Genomic DNA, 18,445 nt, shown 5'->3' with positions numbered 1-18,445 from the left:
TATGTGCCTAAATTTAGGTGGTGTGCCCGTTGTGCTGTCTGTATATTTACGGTATATATTTTACCATTAAACAGTATCCCAATGTGATAAACATGGGCAGTAGAAATGCTCTTAAAAAGTGAGATGTCTTCCCATATATCTACTGCTTTTCAGATTGAGGAGTAAACTACAGTGATAAAGCAGGTATTTCCTGAAGTTGTAAGTCGTCTTTCTACTGTCTGTCATGATCAAGGAGCATTAAATGGGGCCTGCTGGAGACTTCCCTTTCTGTCTTGGCACTTGCTGGTTCTATTAGGCTCTGAACTGACCCTCATAACCCGATCAGGAGTGCATCACAGATTCCGAATTCCCGATGTGCTTTGGGTTGCGGGCATCCATGAGATCAGTCTGTGTGTGTGTTTATTTTTCAAGAATGCAGTGGGTCCTGTGCTTTGGAAACAAAGTTACAAGAGGAGAGCATGAAGTTCACTTTCTAAGTACACGAGGTTATTCTAGGTATGAAGCTGTCTGTTAGAGTATATCTGGGAAAGTGTTTGACCAACTAGTGAAGGACCAGCTGTGTAGTGTCTTGCATTCAGGGTGAAGTTTTCCATAGCGATCCTTGCCTCCATTCACACCTGTAAACTATCAAGATGGGAATTCATATTCAGAGTCATTCCTGGGATCTGTGCAGATGAACTAAGTGTTCACACTGCCTGAGATTGCCATCTACAAAGTCTTTCTAGTGTGCTCTTCACATGAGGTGCACCATTTTGTGTGAGAAGCCATTTGAACTGCCGTCTGTCTCTTCCTGGCAGCATCAACTGTGCTGTGAATGCTCTTGTGGCTTTTACTGTAACTTGATTTTTTGCATAATGTCAAAGGTACTGCCTGCTACTGTTTCTGTGGAGGTTTGCAGAGACTTAGGTGCTGGTGGTATAGGTGAACGACTCGGTATTTGTCATTAAGCTGAAGTCTGATAAACTCCTTAAGTCGGCAGTACTGCTGCTGAAAACAGTCTCATCCTGCTCACACCACAGTTGTCTGTCTTCACTTTTCAGTCACTTCAGTTTCCTCCTGGGTTTTACCATGCACTTGCAGGAACAGGATGGATGGGGAAATGGGGAAGCACTACTACCTGTGAGGAAGTAGAAGAGACCAGGAGTGCTCATGGTTTATGCCAGTGAAAGTTATTTATGCCTTCTCCCACCTGTCCTGGGTTACCTCACTCACATATGTTGCTTTCAGATGTGGGATATCATGACAGTGTAGCTCTAATGAAGGGTAGTTTGTCTCTGTGCTTGTAACCTAGTTGCATGTCCGTACTTTGGAATAACAACCTTGAAAAAAGTTATGAGGGGGCAGAGGTGAAGCTGACTGTCTGCAAAACTCTCTGATATTCAGTGGGAGAGTTGTAAATGGTGTGCACAAACAAAACTAATTAGTGTGTTTTCTCTTGACTGTTTTTTTCTCGTGCAGGACAATGAAGACTACCCACTGATCAGAACAGGACCCTACTGGAAGAAGTTCAAGGCCAATTTCTGTGAATTTATTGCAGTGCTTGTCCAGCAGTGCCAACGTAGCATCCTGTATGATAGCTACTTGATGGACACTATCATCTCGCTGCTTACAGGCTTAGCGGACTCCATGGTCAGAGCATTTAGACACACGAGCACTTTGGCAGGTAAAACAACTCACTGAGTTGCTGTAGATCGTGAGTTTTGTTGACTTGTGTACAAACAAAACTACTCAAAATTGAAAAGGTCTCTTTACTGAAACAGTTGTTCTCTTATGCATTGCCAGTGCCTTCCTCCTAATGTATGTTACTGTAATACAACTGTTCCCATGTGTATCTGAATGGAATTTGCATGCTTTAGATATGATGGATCTAGAGCAATTTTTTTTCTAAAGAAATTTTCTTCAATGCTGGACTTGACTAACTTTAGAATTATGCTATGTTCTGATTATTTTTTTTTTTAGGAACTGATTTTTCACAGTCAGTTTTCTATTTTGTTATTTTCCTTCCTCCACTGCTTAATGTGAAGAGGTTGCATTAAATGCCTCACCTAAAAAGCTTCCTTTGGAGAGCTACTATCCTTGTGGTACCTGTGCTAAAAAGAACATTGCTTGTTACGCATTTTTGTTTCACGCAGCATGATGTTACTGAAGCTACTACTTTTTTTTCCTCCCTAAAGCCAGTAAATTCTCTCTTTGCCATGCAAAGAGCACTTGAAGTGTAATTTGTTCTAAAGTACACGCCTTGCTTTGAAGGCTCAAAAAACCCACTTGAAATCTATGTGAATCACCTAGTGATCTTTAGAAGATTGTGAATTTTTGTCAATTCAAGTGAAATATAAAGATTCTCAGCCTTTTATGGGCCAGCTTCACTGTTGGGTTTTTTTGTTAATGAGAATCAACTGTTCTGCAACTCTAGATTCTTTTGCAGAAAAATCAAAATTCCATAAACTAAGAGAGTTGCCTGGTAAATTACTACTCTGGTTAGAACTCTGACTAGAACTCTGGTCAAAAGTTGTAAATCACCCGTAATATCACAAAATTTTTCTTTTTTTTGGGTCATTGTCTGCTTTTAAAATAAGCACTATATTTTAAAACAAATTACTATAATCTAGTAGTGTTTGTATTTTGGATAAAAAACTGAATTTGGCTAACCATATCCTTTTTGTGGTAAAGTGATGAATATATTTATGCTACGTATCTCTGAACTAAGCTAAATATGTTGGGTTTGTTTCCTTTTTAGCAATGAAACTTATGACAGCAGTTGTAAGTGTACATCTGAACCTTGATGTCAGCAAGCACAATGCTCAGAGGTTATATGAGGTGGAGAAGAAGAGGATAAGTGGCAAGAGGACCAGTTACAGACTTGACCAGCTAGAGAGAAAAAGGAAAGAGGTCAGGCAGGTGTCTTGTATGGGATATGCATGAGGATGTAAAAAGGGGGATTGCTGACAGCTTGCTTTTGGGTCGCTGCAGTTTTTTGAGGTTCATATGTTTATCTAATGCATGGTGCAGAGCCGTTGTTACTGGCTCGATTGTGTTACAAAAATGACTAACATAATAACTGCCCTATGTACTGTTAACTTGTGATGTCTATCCTACTTTTTCTCCAAATTGACATCATTAGCCCTTCATCTCTATGCAAATATGGATTTACACACACATGTAATTGCATCAGTAGCTCTAGCGTTGTGGGAGTGCAGTTTTGCATATGCTTGTACAAGTTACAAGCCAAAATGTTAGTTCTTGAACTGAATTTCAATGAATGAAAAAGGACACAGGATAGCTGTCATCTCTGTGTAAGTAACGTGTTGTAAAAATGGTCGTAACTTCAAGTGTGACCTGTACCTTTCTTGCTGTTCAGTTTCTGTCATTTTTTTCCCTACTCAGCCAGACAGCTCCTTATCAACTCCCAGAGATGGGCCTATAACTGTAAGAAATCATTCTGGCTTGAGGGTGGAGATGACTTGATGTATGAACATCAAGCATAGTTCCTTCTCTCCTGACCTTAGAATCAGTTACCTCTGTTCTGAGTTTTGGATGTCCATGGACTTTTCTGTTATAGAAACAACGCTTTTTTTGGGGGGAAAGAAGTGTTTGGGTGAGACAGGGGTTTTCAGTATCATTGTAAGTCTGATCTTATGGGAAAAACAGAAAATGCGTGTGTTGGGGGGAAATCCTAAACTTGTCACCTTTCCCGATGCTGTTGATGAGAGAATGTTTTTATAAAGTAACTTAGGTTTCCAAAGGCTAATAATTAAATTTTCAGGGCTCGGTTAAAATACAAGCTCATTGTGGAATAGGTGTGTTTTGAAAATTCCCTTGTCTGCCTTTCTTCCATCTCTGTTTAAGTGCATAAAAAGAGAATTCGGACCTATATGTAAAGACCTATTAATAGTTGTGCGTTATCTTTCTGTGTATTGATAGATCAAGACTCTTTATATCAAACAATTACCTTGTTATCCAGGCTAGCAGTTGGTATCGGATAAACCTTTCATCAGGACTTAGCTACAAAAAGGCCAATTGCTAGTGTAGATACAGACCACTCGTTTTATGTTGGTACCATGTGTAAACGCTAGCAATTTGCACCACAGTAGTATTGTAAGTGCATCGATGCAAATTTTTCATGTGTAGTGAATTGTGGGACTGGTATTAACACTCAGTTCTCTTTCGTATTTCAGTATGAGCAAAAGCTTCTAGAGATACAGAACATGATGAATGCTATTTTCAAAGGGACATTTCTAAACCGTTACTGGTAAGAATAAAAATAAAGCTGTGATGTGTATCTCTGTTCCCAAGAAACTCTTACTCGGATTGTCTGGATACCAGAATCAAGTTAAACATCCTAGAGGCACTGATAGTGTCAAGGAAAGTGTAGCCATTAAATTATTTTAAAGAATTTGGGCTTATGAAAGGACCTCGCTTAAGTATGTTTCTTAAGTTCTTCCTGCTGGCTATAGAGCAGTGCATTTGTGATTGTGGAGAGATCGAGAATTACGAAATAATTATTGCATAAAACATTTGTAGGTAAAAGTGGCCTAATTGTCGATTGAAGACTATCTTTGAACATTAATATGAAGACACTTGTAATACTTTGGATTATACATGCTTTTGCAATTAAAAAAAAAAAATATCGTCAATAATATAATCAATATGTACTAGGCATTTTGAATATATTAATATTACAATTTTATAATTTCAGTGATGTGATCCCTGAGATCAGAGCAACTTGCGCTGAAGAAATTGGCAGCTGGATTAAAACATACCCAGATGCTTTTTTAAATGATAGCTATTTAAAATACATGGGGTGGATGCTGTATGATAAGGTAAAGTTTTAATTTTTCTTACTGGGGGCAGTAGATGGGATTTTTTTAATTTTTTTTTTTTTAAAGAATCCTAACGCTTAAATTCTTGAGAGTAGACATTTAAGACTATGGTGGTACAAAAAAGAATTTACTTTCTTCCCCACTTCAGGTCTTATTTTTGAAGCTGTTGTAGCACTAAATAACAGAGAACACTTTTTCCAGTTCTGTAGCAGTGTGTGTCCCTGTGTGTGCAGTTGTTTTTATATGTTACCAAATGGGGAGCTATTACTGAATTGCAAAATGGCCTATATCCTGTGAGCACCTCCAGTGTTAAATGCTGAGTAAAATTCTGCTTTTAGGTTTGATGTCTACGTTTAAAACTTTGTTTTATTTTATCAAAATGAACAAATAAATATTGCCTATAGTAAAATAGTCTTCAACATTGCGTTTCTCATTTGGAATTAAATGAATATAGAAAATATTTAGAGAAAGTCCAGTCATTTCTGAGAGAGTTTTCTTCTTTTCCTTATAGTAAGTTTGTTTTTCCTCTTGAGGAGAGGCACATTTAAAAAAACCCCCAAAAACCTGCACCAACCCCTTAAAAAAACGAACCAAAAGAAAACGGTAATGCAAAAATATGCTTTTAAGGGAGTAGGAATATTTATTGTGAATGGCTAATTACCGAAATTGGCACACTATACTTCTGCAGGCCAACTTTTAAAGTTATATAGCTTCTGTATAGATTCTGAAACATCCTCAGTTTTGGGTCAGCTTTGGGTGATGTTTATGTTCTGTGAATAAAATTGTAGTTTACTACAAAGCCAGGAGAGGGAGCACAAAGCCTCTTACTATCCTGCGTTGTGCCGGTACTCTTAAGGGAGTTAGTGTTTAGATTTTCAGAACATATCTATCGAGAACTGTTGTCTTTTCCTGCATAAATTTTATCTGTTCAGAATATCTTTTTAGTATATGTTCAATTGGGGGAATTCTCAAAAGAAAAAATCATTTTTGAATATGATGTGTCTTCATTCCCAGTGCTGTACGGTGAGAATTAACAGCTGGTGTCTCTGATTAATGCACATAGCTCATCCAGTGTCATTTATTTGGAACTGGAAATGGTTGTTTTTCTAAAGCTTATTGCCCGAAAGCAATGCAGATGCAAGCAGAGTGAGATAAAGCGAGAATTCTTCCCTATTCCACATTTGGCTGAGATCTGGTAGTGTGCCGCTACTGGTGGTTGCAGTCCCGGCTGTGCTTTGTGATTTGCAGCCACTGTTAAATTGCCCGATTCCAAAATGAGAGCAGGGCATTTTTGGCAGCAACAGGGGCAGCACTGCTTTTATATACATCTGAATGTTATTTCCCACTACTCCTCCTTAATAAGCATTTCCATCTCATCTTCTTGGGGGTGGGCAGCAAGAAACTGCTATCTCCCAGAGCAAATTTTCTTTTAGAATATAATGTAGAGAAGTTTGCCAAATAATTTAGGCCCCAGAGTGGAACAACCACAAAAGTATTCTAATGGTGGGGGGAAAACCTGGCCAGGATCATCTACAGTGCTGTAAACAGAGATTAAGTTTAGTCATTTGGGAGGCTCTAAAGCGGAGAGGGGAGGGGAAGTATAAAATTAATATTTTGTCTTCAAAGTCTTTTATTTGAATATAATCATTCTTTCTTCCCCATGAGATACCATTTTGCCATTATACCCTGATGTGAAACATCATATCTTATGTGAAAAGTTGTTTCCTAGGTACAAGAAGCTGCTCCATATTCAGTGGTAATATGCTCAAAATTGCATATGAGGATCTCTCTTTGGCCAAATAAGTGTTGTGGAACAGTGATATAAAGATATGTTTTCCAGTAGTTTATGTTCATCTGCTAGAAATAATATAACTTTTTATTTTTGAAGACTAAGCAACAGTTGATACTAAATCTGGCAGCTGTGTGCTGTTCAACAATGTTATATGTAAGCCCAGTCACCTGTCAGTGCATTTGTGAAACCCAGGCATCTAACTTGTGTTCAAAGGCACTAATGCTCTTCCAAGGGAATATACAGCTACTAAATCAACATCCAGGTCCACTCAAACCAGTGCTGATCTGAGCAGCAGGGGTTGAAGGGAAGTGCTGTGTAAGAAGTTCAGAATTAAAGACCAGAAAAATCAAGACAATGAAGAATAAGGATGGGGAAAGTGGAAGGCAGAGCTAGCAGACAGGAAGGCGTAGACAGTGGAGATGCACACTTTGGACCTCCTACTGTGTTAGACTAGCTTTGTCTGGAACTTCAGGGCAAGCTGTTGAGGCTTTCTCGTCAGACTGTGAGAATAGCCCAAAGAAATCCTGTTGAAACAGGAACTTGCTGTTGAACTTCTGCGTCCTGACTATGTGATCCTCCTGGCAAATTTCAGGAAATTGAAAGGATTTTTAGTTTTGCCTTCCATTCAACATGGCTATGCCTTCTTCTGAAGTACTTCTTTCTTCAAAAGGTTGTGTTAACATAGTGGTTTTTTGCTCCACAGGTAATCTCTTTGCGTAGGTACTGAGTGGGTTTTTTTTGAGGGGGGAGGGCAGTTTTAAAAATTGTTTTACCTCGACAAGACAGGTAAGCTGTATTGTCTTCGCTATTCAGGGGTAGTTCATATGTAGACCTAGTTTTCTCAGTTTATTATTTGGAGAGTGTTGAGGAGAAAAAAAAATGACCCAATGACCCCATCAGATCATCCAGGTCCCAGCCAGTATTCGCAAGGCTTTTTGAATGACCACATCTCTGTGATAGTGGTGAGGCTGGAATCTTGTAACTGAATGTGTCTAGGCAGTGCTGGAGCTCATGCAGAGCTCTTTGAGGTCACTATAGCTGCCCATTGTCTTACTGATGTTTTTTGCCAGTCTGTTTGCAGGTCAGGATTGAAATGTACTGTGATACAGCTGAGGGACAGTGTGTGTTCAGAGAATCCTGAAAGTGTGCTTACATAATTCCCCTTCACTCTGTCACAGCTTTGAAAGACCAAACAGGCAGGTATTTCGTCAAGATTAGAATGGTAGTTCTGGTGAGGGAAGTAGGTGGCTGGGTGTTTGTACTTGCATTGCTGCCGAAAGGAGCTGAAGGTAAGCAGTGAGATAGTTTTAGAAGGATGTGAAGTAATTTTAAATGATCAAGAAGCTATGAGGAGAAATGAATCTAGAAAAGGAGAGATGGCTGAGAAGGAGAGAACGCAGCTGAAAACATAGAAAAAGAGCAGAACTAGTCATAGTAGAAGTAGTTATTTGTTCATAGTTACTAGAGTTAATTTCCTCAATACTTAAAAGAAACATACACATATAGGGTTATGACTGAGCACTTTCGGGTGGGAACAGGATACCTTAGAAGGCAGGTGGTATAGTTTAATGTGTTAAACTTTATCTCTGGAGACCTACGCTTGAATGCCACCTGACTGACAAATGCAAATGACATTACTAGCTGCATGCCAAGGGCTATATGACCATCCAACAAACCATCACAAACTTTTTTCCTTTTTATTTTTTCCTTTCCCCCAAGCATGAATGTAGAGCCTATTCACAAGCAAAACCTTGTGATAAAATACTGAGGGCAGCTGAAGCCCGGATTGCAGTACCTTGGCTGAGCTGAGTTTGTGCCAGTGTGCAGCGATGGGTACCAAGTTGGGACTGTTTTTGAGTAAGTTCTGTGCTGTGGAGCCCTTGTGACTGTAGGAAGCAGCAGGTGTGGGCAACAGTTTCTTTCTCAGACAAGGCCTTTAGTTTTAAAGTACAATATAGAATATATACTGCTGGTGTGTCACGGGCAGATTAGAGGGCATTGTTAGCTGCTGATCTTTCATTTTGTATGTCTAGCAAAAAGCTGCCTTATGCCACGTGGTTGGTCAAAGCCTGCTGCTGGGTATCGTCCTTTGCTTTCCATCTGAGCAGGTGAACAGGAACTTGTAGTAATAGATAGCCTGTGTGTAGGTGGTCTCCTTTCTTGGGTTTCCTTGATTATTCTGACCGCTATTGTTAGCAAGAGGAATTAAGGAAGAAATATGAAGAGACTGATTCAAGGCCTGCAGTCCTTTTAAGTGTGTCTGCTGATATCGTTAGTGCTGTAAGTTTATAGAACACAGTGATTTCTCTATGTTAGACCCTCAGAATGACTTTCCTGATGGCATTTAAAGCTTTGTTATTTGAAAGGTTTAGCAATGTGCATGAAATAATTTAAAAGCTGGATAAGGAATGGACTTCTTTTTGAGGCATCTATGAAGCAGCAGTATTAACAGTGTGAAATAACACCTTGCAGGGATAAATGTTTTGCCTAAATTAACTAATTAGGCCCAATTCAAAGCAACCCTTTACTGCTTAGGATGTTAAAATCCAGTGTTCTAGTGTAAAACAGAAATAGCGAGAAGGCATAACGTTTAACTTTGTATCTGTAAGAACCCACAATGATAAGCTAGTGCATTTCTTTGGAGTACTTTGGGAGTACTGGTGGATGAGAAGCTCGATATGAGCCGGCAATGTGCTCTTGTGGCCCAGAAGGCCAACCGCATCTTGGGCTGCATCAAGAGGAGCGTGGCCAGCAGGTCGAGAGAGGTGATTCTCCCCCTCTATTCTGCCCTCGTGAGACCTCACCTGGAGTACTGCGTCCAGTTCTGGAGCCCCCAACACAAGAAGGACATGGACCAGTTGGAGAGGGTCCAGAGGAGGGCCACGAAGATAAGAGGGCTGGAGCACCTTTCCTATGAGGACAGGCTGGAAGAGTTGGGGCTGTTCAGCCTGGAGAAGAGGAGGCTCTGGGGTGACCTTATAGCGGTCTTCCAGTACCTCAAGGGGGCCTACAAGAAAGATGGGGAGAGGCTGTTCAGGAGGGCCTGTTGTGATAGGACAAGGGGTAATGGTTTTAAAATAGAGGGAGGTAGATTCAGATTGGGTATTAGGAAAAAATTTTTTACCATGAGAGTGGTAGAACACTGGAACAGGTTGCCCAGAGAGGTGGTGGATGCTCCATCCCTGGAGACGTTCAAGGCCAGGTTGGACGAGGCCCTGAGCAACCTGATCTAGTTGGAGATATCCCTGTTCCTTGCAGGGGGGTTGGACTAGATGACCTTTGAAGGTCCCTTCCAGCCCTAACCATTCTATGATTCTATGATTCTAAGGTGTAACTCTCCCTCTGGGCATCTTCCAGAATTTCTTACAGTCCTTGTCTATATTTAACAATTGTCTGAGTCAAGTATTGAAAGGAAGCAAGTGAAGTCTGATGTGCGACAGAATGCTGGTTGTATTAACTAGGTCGTCTCTTGTTTTTATATCTTTAACAGGTGAATAGCACAATTTCTGCATCTTTTGCATTCTGTTGCTTTTATTAACTGTAAGATCTGTGAGAGTTTCTTTGACTCTTAGGGGGCCTAACACAAACTTTGATGTCACCTTTAAGTTTGACTCACTGCAGGCTTCACGTGTGTATGTGAGAGAGAGAGAGGTGTGTGTGCGCACACAAACCGAATGATATTGATATCACTAATAAAGAAGATGAAACATTATTTGGGTAGTCTGCTGTAGGCACCCACAGAGCTCTTACTAACATAATATAAATGCCAATAGTGAATAACATTAAAGATGCATGTTTTTTTTACTACTAGCCGATTTCTCTTTGTCTTGTAGCAAGCTGAAGTACGGTTGAAGTGTCTTCTGGGACTGCAGGGGATTTATAGCAGAAAAGAACTTGTTTCGAGGATGGATCTATTTACTAGCAGATTCAAGGTAAATAGGTTACTGTTTGCTGTTTTTTAAGCCTGAGTTGGGTTTATATACAGGGTCTGATGTTTTAATCAGAGCTGATCTCCTCACTTTCTTGACTGTCAGGAGTTTAGAGTACTGCAGAAACAGCCTGCTTGCCTGAGTGGATGAAGGAGTTTTGCAGAGATGTTTCCCTCTGTTTCTGTGGAATTCTCTGTTTTGCTTTAGTTCATGCACAAAATGGTGTTAGCATACATGGTGGTCAGTTATCTCCACCATTCATCCAGAATGGCCCAGATTTTTTTGCAGGATCTTTGGCAGATGACAAAGAATTTCGTACTCTAAGGGTCCCTTTTTTCGCTGCTCCTGCTAATGGCTTAACCTTGTAGATACTGGATTGGCTGACCATGTATCACACTGATGTGTGAATGGCTCTCTGTTGATCCACCATGTCAGTATGAATCTTGAAGAAGGATCCCTCATCTCCTTTCTGAACAAGTTGGGTGATACGCTGTAGTTTTGAAAGCTTGTTCTGTGACCGCACTGACCCTGTACACTGCCTTTATCATGTTCCAACATCCTGACTCATTTAAGAAGCAAGCCCTTTACTTTTTTTGATCCTGCCCTTGATAATGATTTCATCAGCTAGTCTTATCCCAATGGGGTTGTGCCTTTTCAGTATTTGAACAAGAAAGCTCAAGATGCTGTGATTGATATCTCAGTCGTTCTGAATCAGTACATAATCAGTGCCTGCATGTGGTAGTAATTCATATTCTTTTTGCAAAAGATGCAGGGCTTACCTCTGTGTCAAAGCGGTTGCTAATAGTAAAAAACACCTATAGCACATTCTCAAAGAACAATAAATCGATTAATATTGATATCTTAATAAATTCTTCAGACTGAAACTTGGCTATCTAAGATTAGCCCCTGTTTTAAAGTTATGTTGTAGTCCCTTATCTTTCTGTCTAAAAGAAAGTTGCTGTAAGCTGCGTGACCAGCTGCAGGATTGGTATTCAAAGACCGATGAACTAGCTCCAGTGTGTTAGTATTGCAGTCTCCCTCTGTGTGGAAGATGCTGTGTAAATGGATTATTGCAAACTCCATCCCTCAATCAAAAAAAAACCCAACCCAAACACAACTCCTTCTCCTCTAAACAGAAGAAACCCAAACAGCTACACACACAATACAGACTGATCTGGAATCTTTCAAAGTTTAAATCATGCTTTCTTGGCGATGGGAAATGTAATCATATAACCATTAATCCATTTCCCACAAGCGGGAGTTTTGCATGCTCCTTCTATTACCCTTGAGCTTTCAAACTCGGGATTCATGAACTTCTGAACCTTGCAGCTGGGTTGTGAGAAAAAAGAAAGTGCAAAGTAAAATGAATTTAGAGATTTAGAAATGATATGCTAAGTGAGGAAGCTGTTAGTCCCAGAACAAGCAAGTCTAAAGGTTTAATATACCTTGAAGATGTAGACCACACTGAGGAGTGGGTTCTTGGGTACATGGGACAGGAAAATTTCTGCTGTTTTCTGAGGTATTTGCATGCATACCAAGTTACAATAATGTGACTTCTGGAGGTCAGGAATATTGCTGCTATTCCATGAAGTACCTTTATGACTTGAGTCCTAATTGTCTTTCCAGCAAGGCACTGGCTTCTGTAACTTGTATGTACACGCACGTTACTGTTAATGGGAGAAACTGATTATATAATGCTTGTAATTTGAGGCTTACCTTCATTTAACATACTGAAGTGCCAGTAGTAACATCTTAGAAACAAGTTGTCAGTCACTTTTAATTTGTAGACTGTAGTTGATTTCTTGTGAACGCATGCATTACATCTATAAAAAATACCATATTACTGCATGATTAATTCAGTTAAAAAATTAACATGCCGTTAGTTTTCATGGGCTGGGGAACTACTTGGTAGTAATCAAGTTGCCTTATGTCTCTTAGGAAATAGCTGCTGAAATAAAAATAAATCTCTGCTCTACTAGTGTAGATGATCTAGCTGTAGCAAAAATATGTGTTTATTGAGAACAAACCATGTTACATCTTTTTATTGTCATTTTACATCCATTAGGATCGAATTGTGTCCATGCCTCTGGACAAGGACCATGAAGTAGCAGTTCAAGCCATGAAACTCTTGATGCTTATGTCACAGTAAATAATTTCTTTTTTAATTTACTGTATTGTTTTAATGGCAACAAAATCCAGATACTATTCTGATGGGTCTTCCTGTAATCAGTCACTTGCTGGGAAACAGTTGCTCCTGGCAGGATATAAGCTACAGTTAAAGCTGCTCAAGACATGGCATTTCTTTCTGTGGGAAATACCAATATTACGAAAATGCTTGTGCTGAGATTCAGTGTGAAAACTACATTTTTATATCTTTATACTTCCCTCTGAAAGGAAATTCCACATTTTCATTTTGGCTTTTCTCGAATAGAGCATCTGCCTGTCTCAGGGAAAGTCCCCAGTGAAGATAGGGTCTGCACCTCATCTTCTGTCCCAGAGTTGCCAGGCCTTGACCAGGAGCTCAGGAAACTCTGCCATCTTCCCTGTCTCCCCACCTGATGCAGGAAGCCTTAAGCTGACAGGAATGAGCAAGCGTATGATATCTTGGTTTTGCTGAAGCAGAAAGCTAACAGAAGAGTTGTTTTCTTGGGAAATTACCCACCAGACATAGATTTGGTAGGATAATGGCAAGCTGGAAGTGTGGGGAAAAACTAGACTGATGTTACAGAAGTGTATGAATCTTGTTCTGATACATCCTGGAGCAGCATGTTTATTTTAGAAATGGCTTTATTTGCAAAATATGTGAAGAATAAATTCTCTGTCCCTCTTACTCAATTCAAAATGAGAATAAAAACCCCACTGCATTTCATTGTTGATACAGTTGACATGTCAGGACTCAATAGTGTCTCTTCCGTCTCAGAGTGTAAGTTGAAGTCTGCTGATGCAGATGCTTACTTCCAAGCACAGCATGGCGTATTGTCCAATAGCTGTGTGGGATTTGCTTTTCTGTTCAAGCCAGAAGTATTGGTCATTGCTGGATGAGGACGTAGACCTTAATGGACCAAATAGTATGGTGTTACAGGTATTTATATTAAGTTTCGAGTATGTTTGTATATTGAGGTGCTGCTTTATAGCCTGGTCTCCTGTCTCGCTTCACACTGCATTGATTTGAGAGACATTTCTCTAGGCCTGCTCCAACATACACATCAGAACAGTGTATGATGTTGTGAACATAGTATGCTTTTCGGAAGGGAGTACAATTGTATGAGCCTCACTAGTAGTAGCTAGGGTTGTATTGTTTCTGTGTTTACAATGTCCGTTTCTACATCACTTGGTTTGCCATGTCGTGTGGCTATTGGAACAATGGACAATGCTGTGTCTGTGTGTATAACGTGTCCCTGTGCTAGGAGGAGCAGCACACCATTGTTCAAGTACAAAGACACTATACACCAGTTATGGCTGCCATTGTTCTATATCTGAACTAACAAGTGCTATATTGGCACTGCAGCTGTTCATCATCTCTGCCTTTATTTTACGGGATCATGTTCTCATTAATGCAAGCTGCAACTATAAAAGTTTGATCAATGTTTCTTTTTCCCTGAAGCAATTTTTTTCCTATTTTTTCTTAAATATGATTTCCAGTGTGAATAAATGCCTTCTAAAGTTTTCTGAATTACTTTTTTCCATCATAAAATGTAGTTTTCATAAGTAAAATGAATACGTTTTGAAATTGTTTTTAATTAGGCTGCATGGAGGCCTAGCAAATACGTGCTTCTCTTTCTTTTTGCTCATCTGTTGTGTAGCCATCCTCCTTTCTGTCCCCCATTGCCACCCAGCTGCTCTGAGCCCAGCTGATTTGGCTTAATTATTGGGAGTGATGAAAGTGGGAATTGGTGGCTCAATAAGCAAATTCAATGACAGCTCTTCTCTTTTATAAGACTAGTACTGACCAGCCTATAAAACTTGTATGAAGAGAATGCAGATGATAGTCACATGTACAGACTTCCTTATAAGAGCCTGCATCAATGTGTTTTTCTGGCAGCATGTACCTCAGTACCTACAATAGTGTCAGAAAGGACTCGCTACTGGCATTGCAGAAGCAAAGAAATTTCAGGGCTATTGTGTCTCAAACAGGTGTGTCTCATAGCTCAAATCCAGTATCTGGATGTTGAGCAGTAATGCTGCTTGATATGTGCAGTAAAGCATGAAATGGGGTTGGGGACAGCAACTCCCCTGCCTTTAAAGAATAATAAATGACAGCATGTATAAATGGCACTTCTACTTGTATGCAATGATGTAATCAATTTTTTTTGCTGCTTTCATCATGCTGTATTGGCTTCTCTATGGATGGCTCGTTTTTGTCATCTGCAAATTTGGCTACCGAATTCTGGTTTCTCAACTTGCAATTTTAGTGAGACATGAAAGACCTTTCAGATCAAGTTCCTATTTTTAAAGCTATTGGCAAGAACCCCTGTCTCATGAACTCCTTATATTTGGTTTGGAATCATGGATTATTTTTAACAAATAATAAGATACAATCTTAACTGGTCAGGTACGGACCTTTAGAACATGTTTCTAATCTTGGAATAAATCTTTTGTTGTTTCATGACATGTGTTGGCAAGAAGCAAGGCCAGGAGTAACTTTTTCCCTCCAGTTAATCCATTGGGTACTCTGTGACTTTCTTGAGGAAAGTTTACTATATCAGTAACTCTCTGTTACTGGCTTCCATAATTGTCTTTTGGGTGAGTGTGGTAGGAAGACCTCATTGCCAATTGATTATTTTTGTGATGTTTTACAGTTGCAGTGGAGCTGTGCTCCATGGATGTTAGTAACAGCTCTGACCATCTCTTAACTGTCACTGCTTTCCAGTCCTGTGGAATATGCATTCACTACTCCGTGACTACTGGCCCATAAAACTGATATGTTGGCCTTTGCATTCTCTCTCTTGCTAGCTAGAGAGGCAGTGAAAACACTGATCTTTTCAATTCACTTAAATGTGTTGCATTATTTAAAAAAAAAAATATTCCAGTGCTGATCCAAAACCTTCTTGCTATGCATAAACCTGTTTTTTTCCAAATCCATATTTGTATCTTCATCTTGTCTATCTTTGTGAGCTGAGATTTTTTCTTCATGTTTGCTGCATGTTGTCTCAATCAAATGCCAAGGTCTTTGGGCTAGTAGATTTCTATTTTTACACAGTATGATGTGATCCCGAAACTGAAATGAGCCCATGAGGTTTAGCATAATGGAAATTATTAATGCTACTGAATTATACATAATTGTTAGCATTAATGTTGCAGAGGATCTGAGAGGGAGTAGAACTAGGGAGGAAAAAGGTGGAGAAAACATGAGTGACATTGAGAGACCAAGGAATCTTAGTGAAGATGCTGCCCTTTAGAAGGCGAATGAGTTTAGTGTGCCCGCTGCCAGACAACTCTGTTCATTTTTGTGTGCTTAACTGCCTAAAAGAGAAGAGGGATTTTGGAAAAGAGCAGCAAAAGTAATTAGGTAACTGTAGTAGATGAATGAGGAAAGGTTACAAGTGGTGCTGGTAGGGGCACAAATTTACAAATAGCTTGAATATGTAAATAGCAAAGGAGAAAATTGCTTTGTATCACATGAGTGTAGTGGTTTAGCCCAGCCAGCAGCTAAGGTCTCACATGGACATTCTCTCACTCCCCACCCCCTGCCTGATGAGATGAGGAGGAGAAAAATAAAATAAAAGGCCTGAGGGTCGAGATAAGAGCAGGGAGGGAGCACCCACTGACCATGGCTCTGGGCAAAACAGGCTCTTGGGGACAAATCAATTTAATGCATTATCAGTTACTTCAGAGAGGATAACAAGAAGCAAAGCCAGACCTTAAAAACCCCTTCCTCCACCCTTCCCTTCTTCCTGCCTCAACCTCCTTCCCCCAGCGGTGCAGGGGGACAGGGAATGGAGGTTGCAGGTCAGTTTGTCACACGTTGTTTCTGCTGCTCCTTCCTCTTCAGGGGGAGGACTCCTCACATTCTTCCCCTGCTCCAATGTGGGGCCTGTTCTTACAGGAGACAGCTCTCCACGAGCTTCTCCGACATGAGTCCTTCCCACAGAATGCAATCCTTACACATCAGACTGTTCCAGCACGGGCTTTTCCCACAGAGTCATGGCTTCTTTAGGATGCAGCCACCTGCTTTGATGTGGAGTTCCCCTCCCACGGACTGCAGATGCGTCTCTGCTCCACTGTTGGGTCTCCAATAGCATGAGGGGTCCTTTCCCAGGGAGAGAATCCTCTAAGAACTCCTTTGGGCACAGGCATCTCTGCTCCAGCATGGGGTTCTCTACGGGCTGCGGGTGAATCTCTGCTCCACAGTTTCTCTCATGGCTGCTGTCTCACCACGGGCTGCTGGGGATTCTCGGCTCCGGCACACCTCCTCCCTCTGCATCTTTGCGAACTCTGGTGTCTGCGTGACCATTTCTCCCAGATCTCAGTCCTCTCTCCGCTGCAGCCGCGCTGGGCCCGACTGGCCCAACAAACTTCGGCAGTCTTGGCAAGATGAACTCTGCCCAGCGGGCGTATCGAAAGTGGGGTGCTTTGGAGCTCTCCATGCTGTGCCGTTGTGGACATCTCCAGCTGAGTGGTGGTGCTTATGTGGAAGGCGGAGGATGAGGGTGTGTGCAGTCCCCCCGCCTCTCCCCTCTCTTCACTGTAGGTTCCACCTGGTGCGGGTTCTTTTGTCCCCTTCGTAATGAATATGGCATTCACAGAGGCACTGATTGACTCAGCCCTGAACAGAGACGGGTCCAATCTGGCCAGAGACTGGTCCGACCAATTTTGGAGCCAGGGAAGCTTTTCGCATCTCCTTACAGGCGCTATCTCTGCAGCCCCTCCTCTGCTACCAAAACCCCACCACGTAAAGCCAGCACAATTAGTCAAATGTAACTAGAAATTAAACTGAGTTTTAAACACAAAAATCTCAAATTTGAAATCTGGAAGAGCTGCCTTAGTGAGTACTCTAGGTATATTTCACTCATTGAGAACTTCACATAAATAGTTGAAAAACTACTTAATGGAATTGATACGTACATTAATTCTTGCCACAGTGCTTTGGCAGTGGTCAGTAAAGTTAATCCAACTTAAAAGTCAAGAAACTGAGGCTTGTAAGTTCCCAGTGTCCTGTTTAGCATGGGAAGCCCAAGTCAAGTAGGGGTACATTACTGTTGTTCTTAAAAAAAATCTTAGTTTCCCTTCTGATTCTCAACTAGACTGGGAAGGATGCTTTAGTTTGGAAAGGGAGGGGCTACACTGTAGGAAAAACTTGAAAACTGGATTTGGCAAAGAATGTTATGACAAATAATATAATATATGTTACTAGTTGTAGCGGTAGATGTCCCATGGCAAGTAATTTGGTGTCATCAGGTAGTTGAACTCTTGTGTTTCTATAGTGTTATTTCATAGCTAAGTCGTGGTCTTTAGAGGAGAAATTGACACTTGTTAGGCAAATGCAGTGTGTCTAGCAAGGTTATTCAGACAAGCCATTGTGTAGAAAACCAGTTAAGGTTATTGAAGGCTTAAATGCTATTATGAAAAGTGTTTTCATGTGATTGTAAGAAGTAAGATGGAGAGAGACATGCTTTGCATACAAATAAGGAAATTTTCCACCTTCGCCTTGTTTAGTGGCTTTTAGGAAAGACAAAGAAGCATTATCTTGAAGCTGACAGGAGCGGTGTATGCAGTGAAGCAAATTACACTGCACAGGTCTGATTTCTTACATTGGTAACTTGTTTGTAGCAGATTAGGTACTACCAAAAGGGGATGGTACGGAACTCCTCACAGCTCCTCTGTGATTCCTTCAGGTCCACCACACCGCTATTCAGGTGCAGTTATGGTAGTGCTTTGTCAAGCCTATTCCAAACAGAACGAAA

The 18,445-nt window shown here is 40.6% G+C and overlaps 1 protein-coding gene across 1 annotated transcript in view; it reads left to right on the top strand.

The window, feature by feature from the left end:
- The window catches only part of LOC104376980 (cohesin subunit SA-2), a 64,335-nt gene that overhangs the window by 16,073 nt on the left and 29,817 nt on the right, over window positions 1-18,445 (top strand). Inside the window, exons 7-12 of the mRNA XM_086609705.1 lie at window positions 1,459-1,663; window positions 2,738-2,889; window positions 4,176-4,249; window positions 4,697-4,820; window positions 10,446-10,544; window positions 12,607-12,686. Coding sequence (XP_086465831.1) covers window positions 1,459-1,663; window positions 2,738-2,889; window positions 4,176-4,249; window positions 4,697-4,820; window positions 10,446-10,544; window positions 12,607-12,686 — 734 coding nt within the window. The remainder of the gene's footprint in view (window positions 1-1,458; window positions 1,664-2,737; window positions 2,890-4,175; window positions 4,250-4,696; window positions 4,821-10,445; window positions 10,545-12,606; window positions 12,687-18,445) is intronic.

This window comes from Tauraco erythrolophus, chromosome 1 (assembly GCF_009769465.1).
Source record: "Tauraco erythrolophus isolate bTauEry1 chromosome 1, bTauEry1.pri, whole genome shotgun sequence".
NCBI lineage: Eukaryota > Metazoa > Chordata > Aves > Musophagiformes > Musophagidae > Tauraco > Tauraco erythrolophus.
Note: the sequence above shows the minus strand (reverse complement) of the source record. Positions and strands in the feature narration are given on the sequence as shown.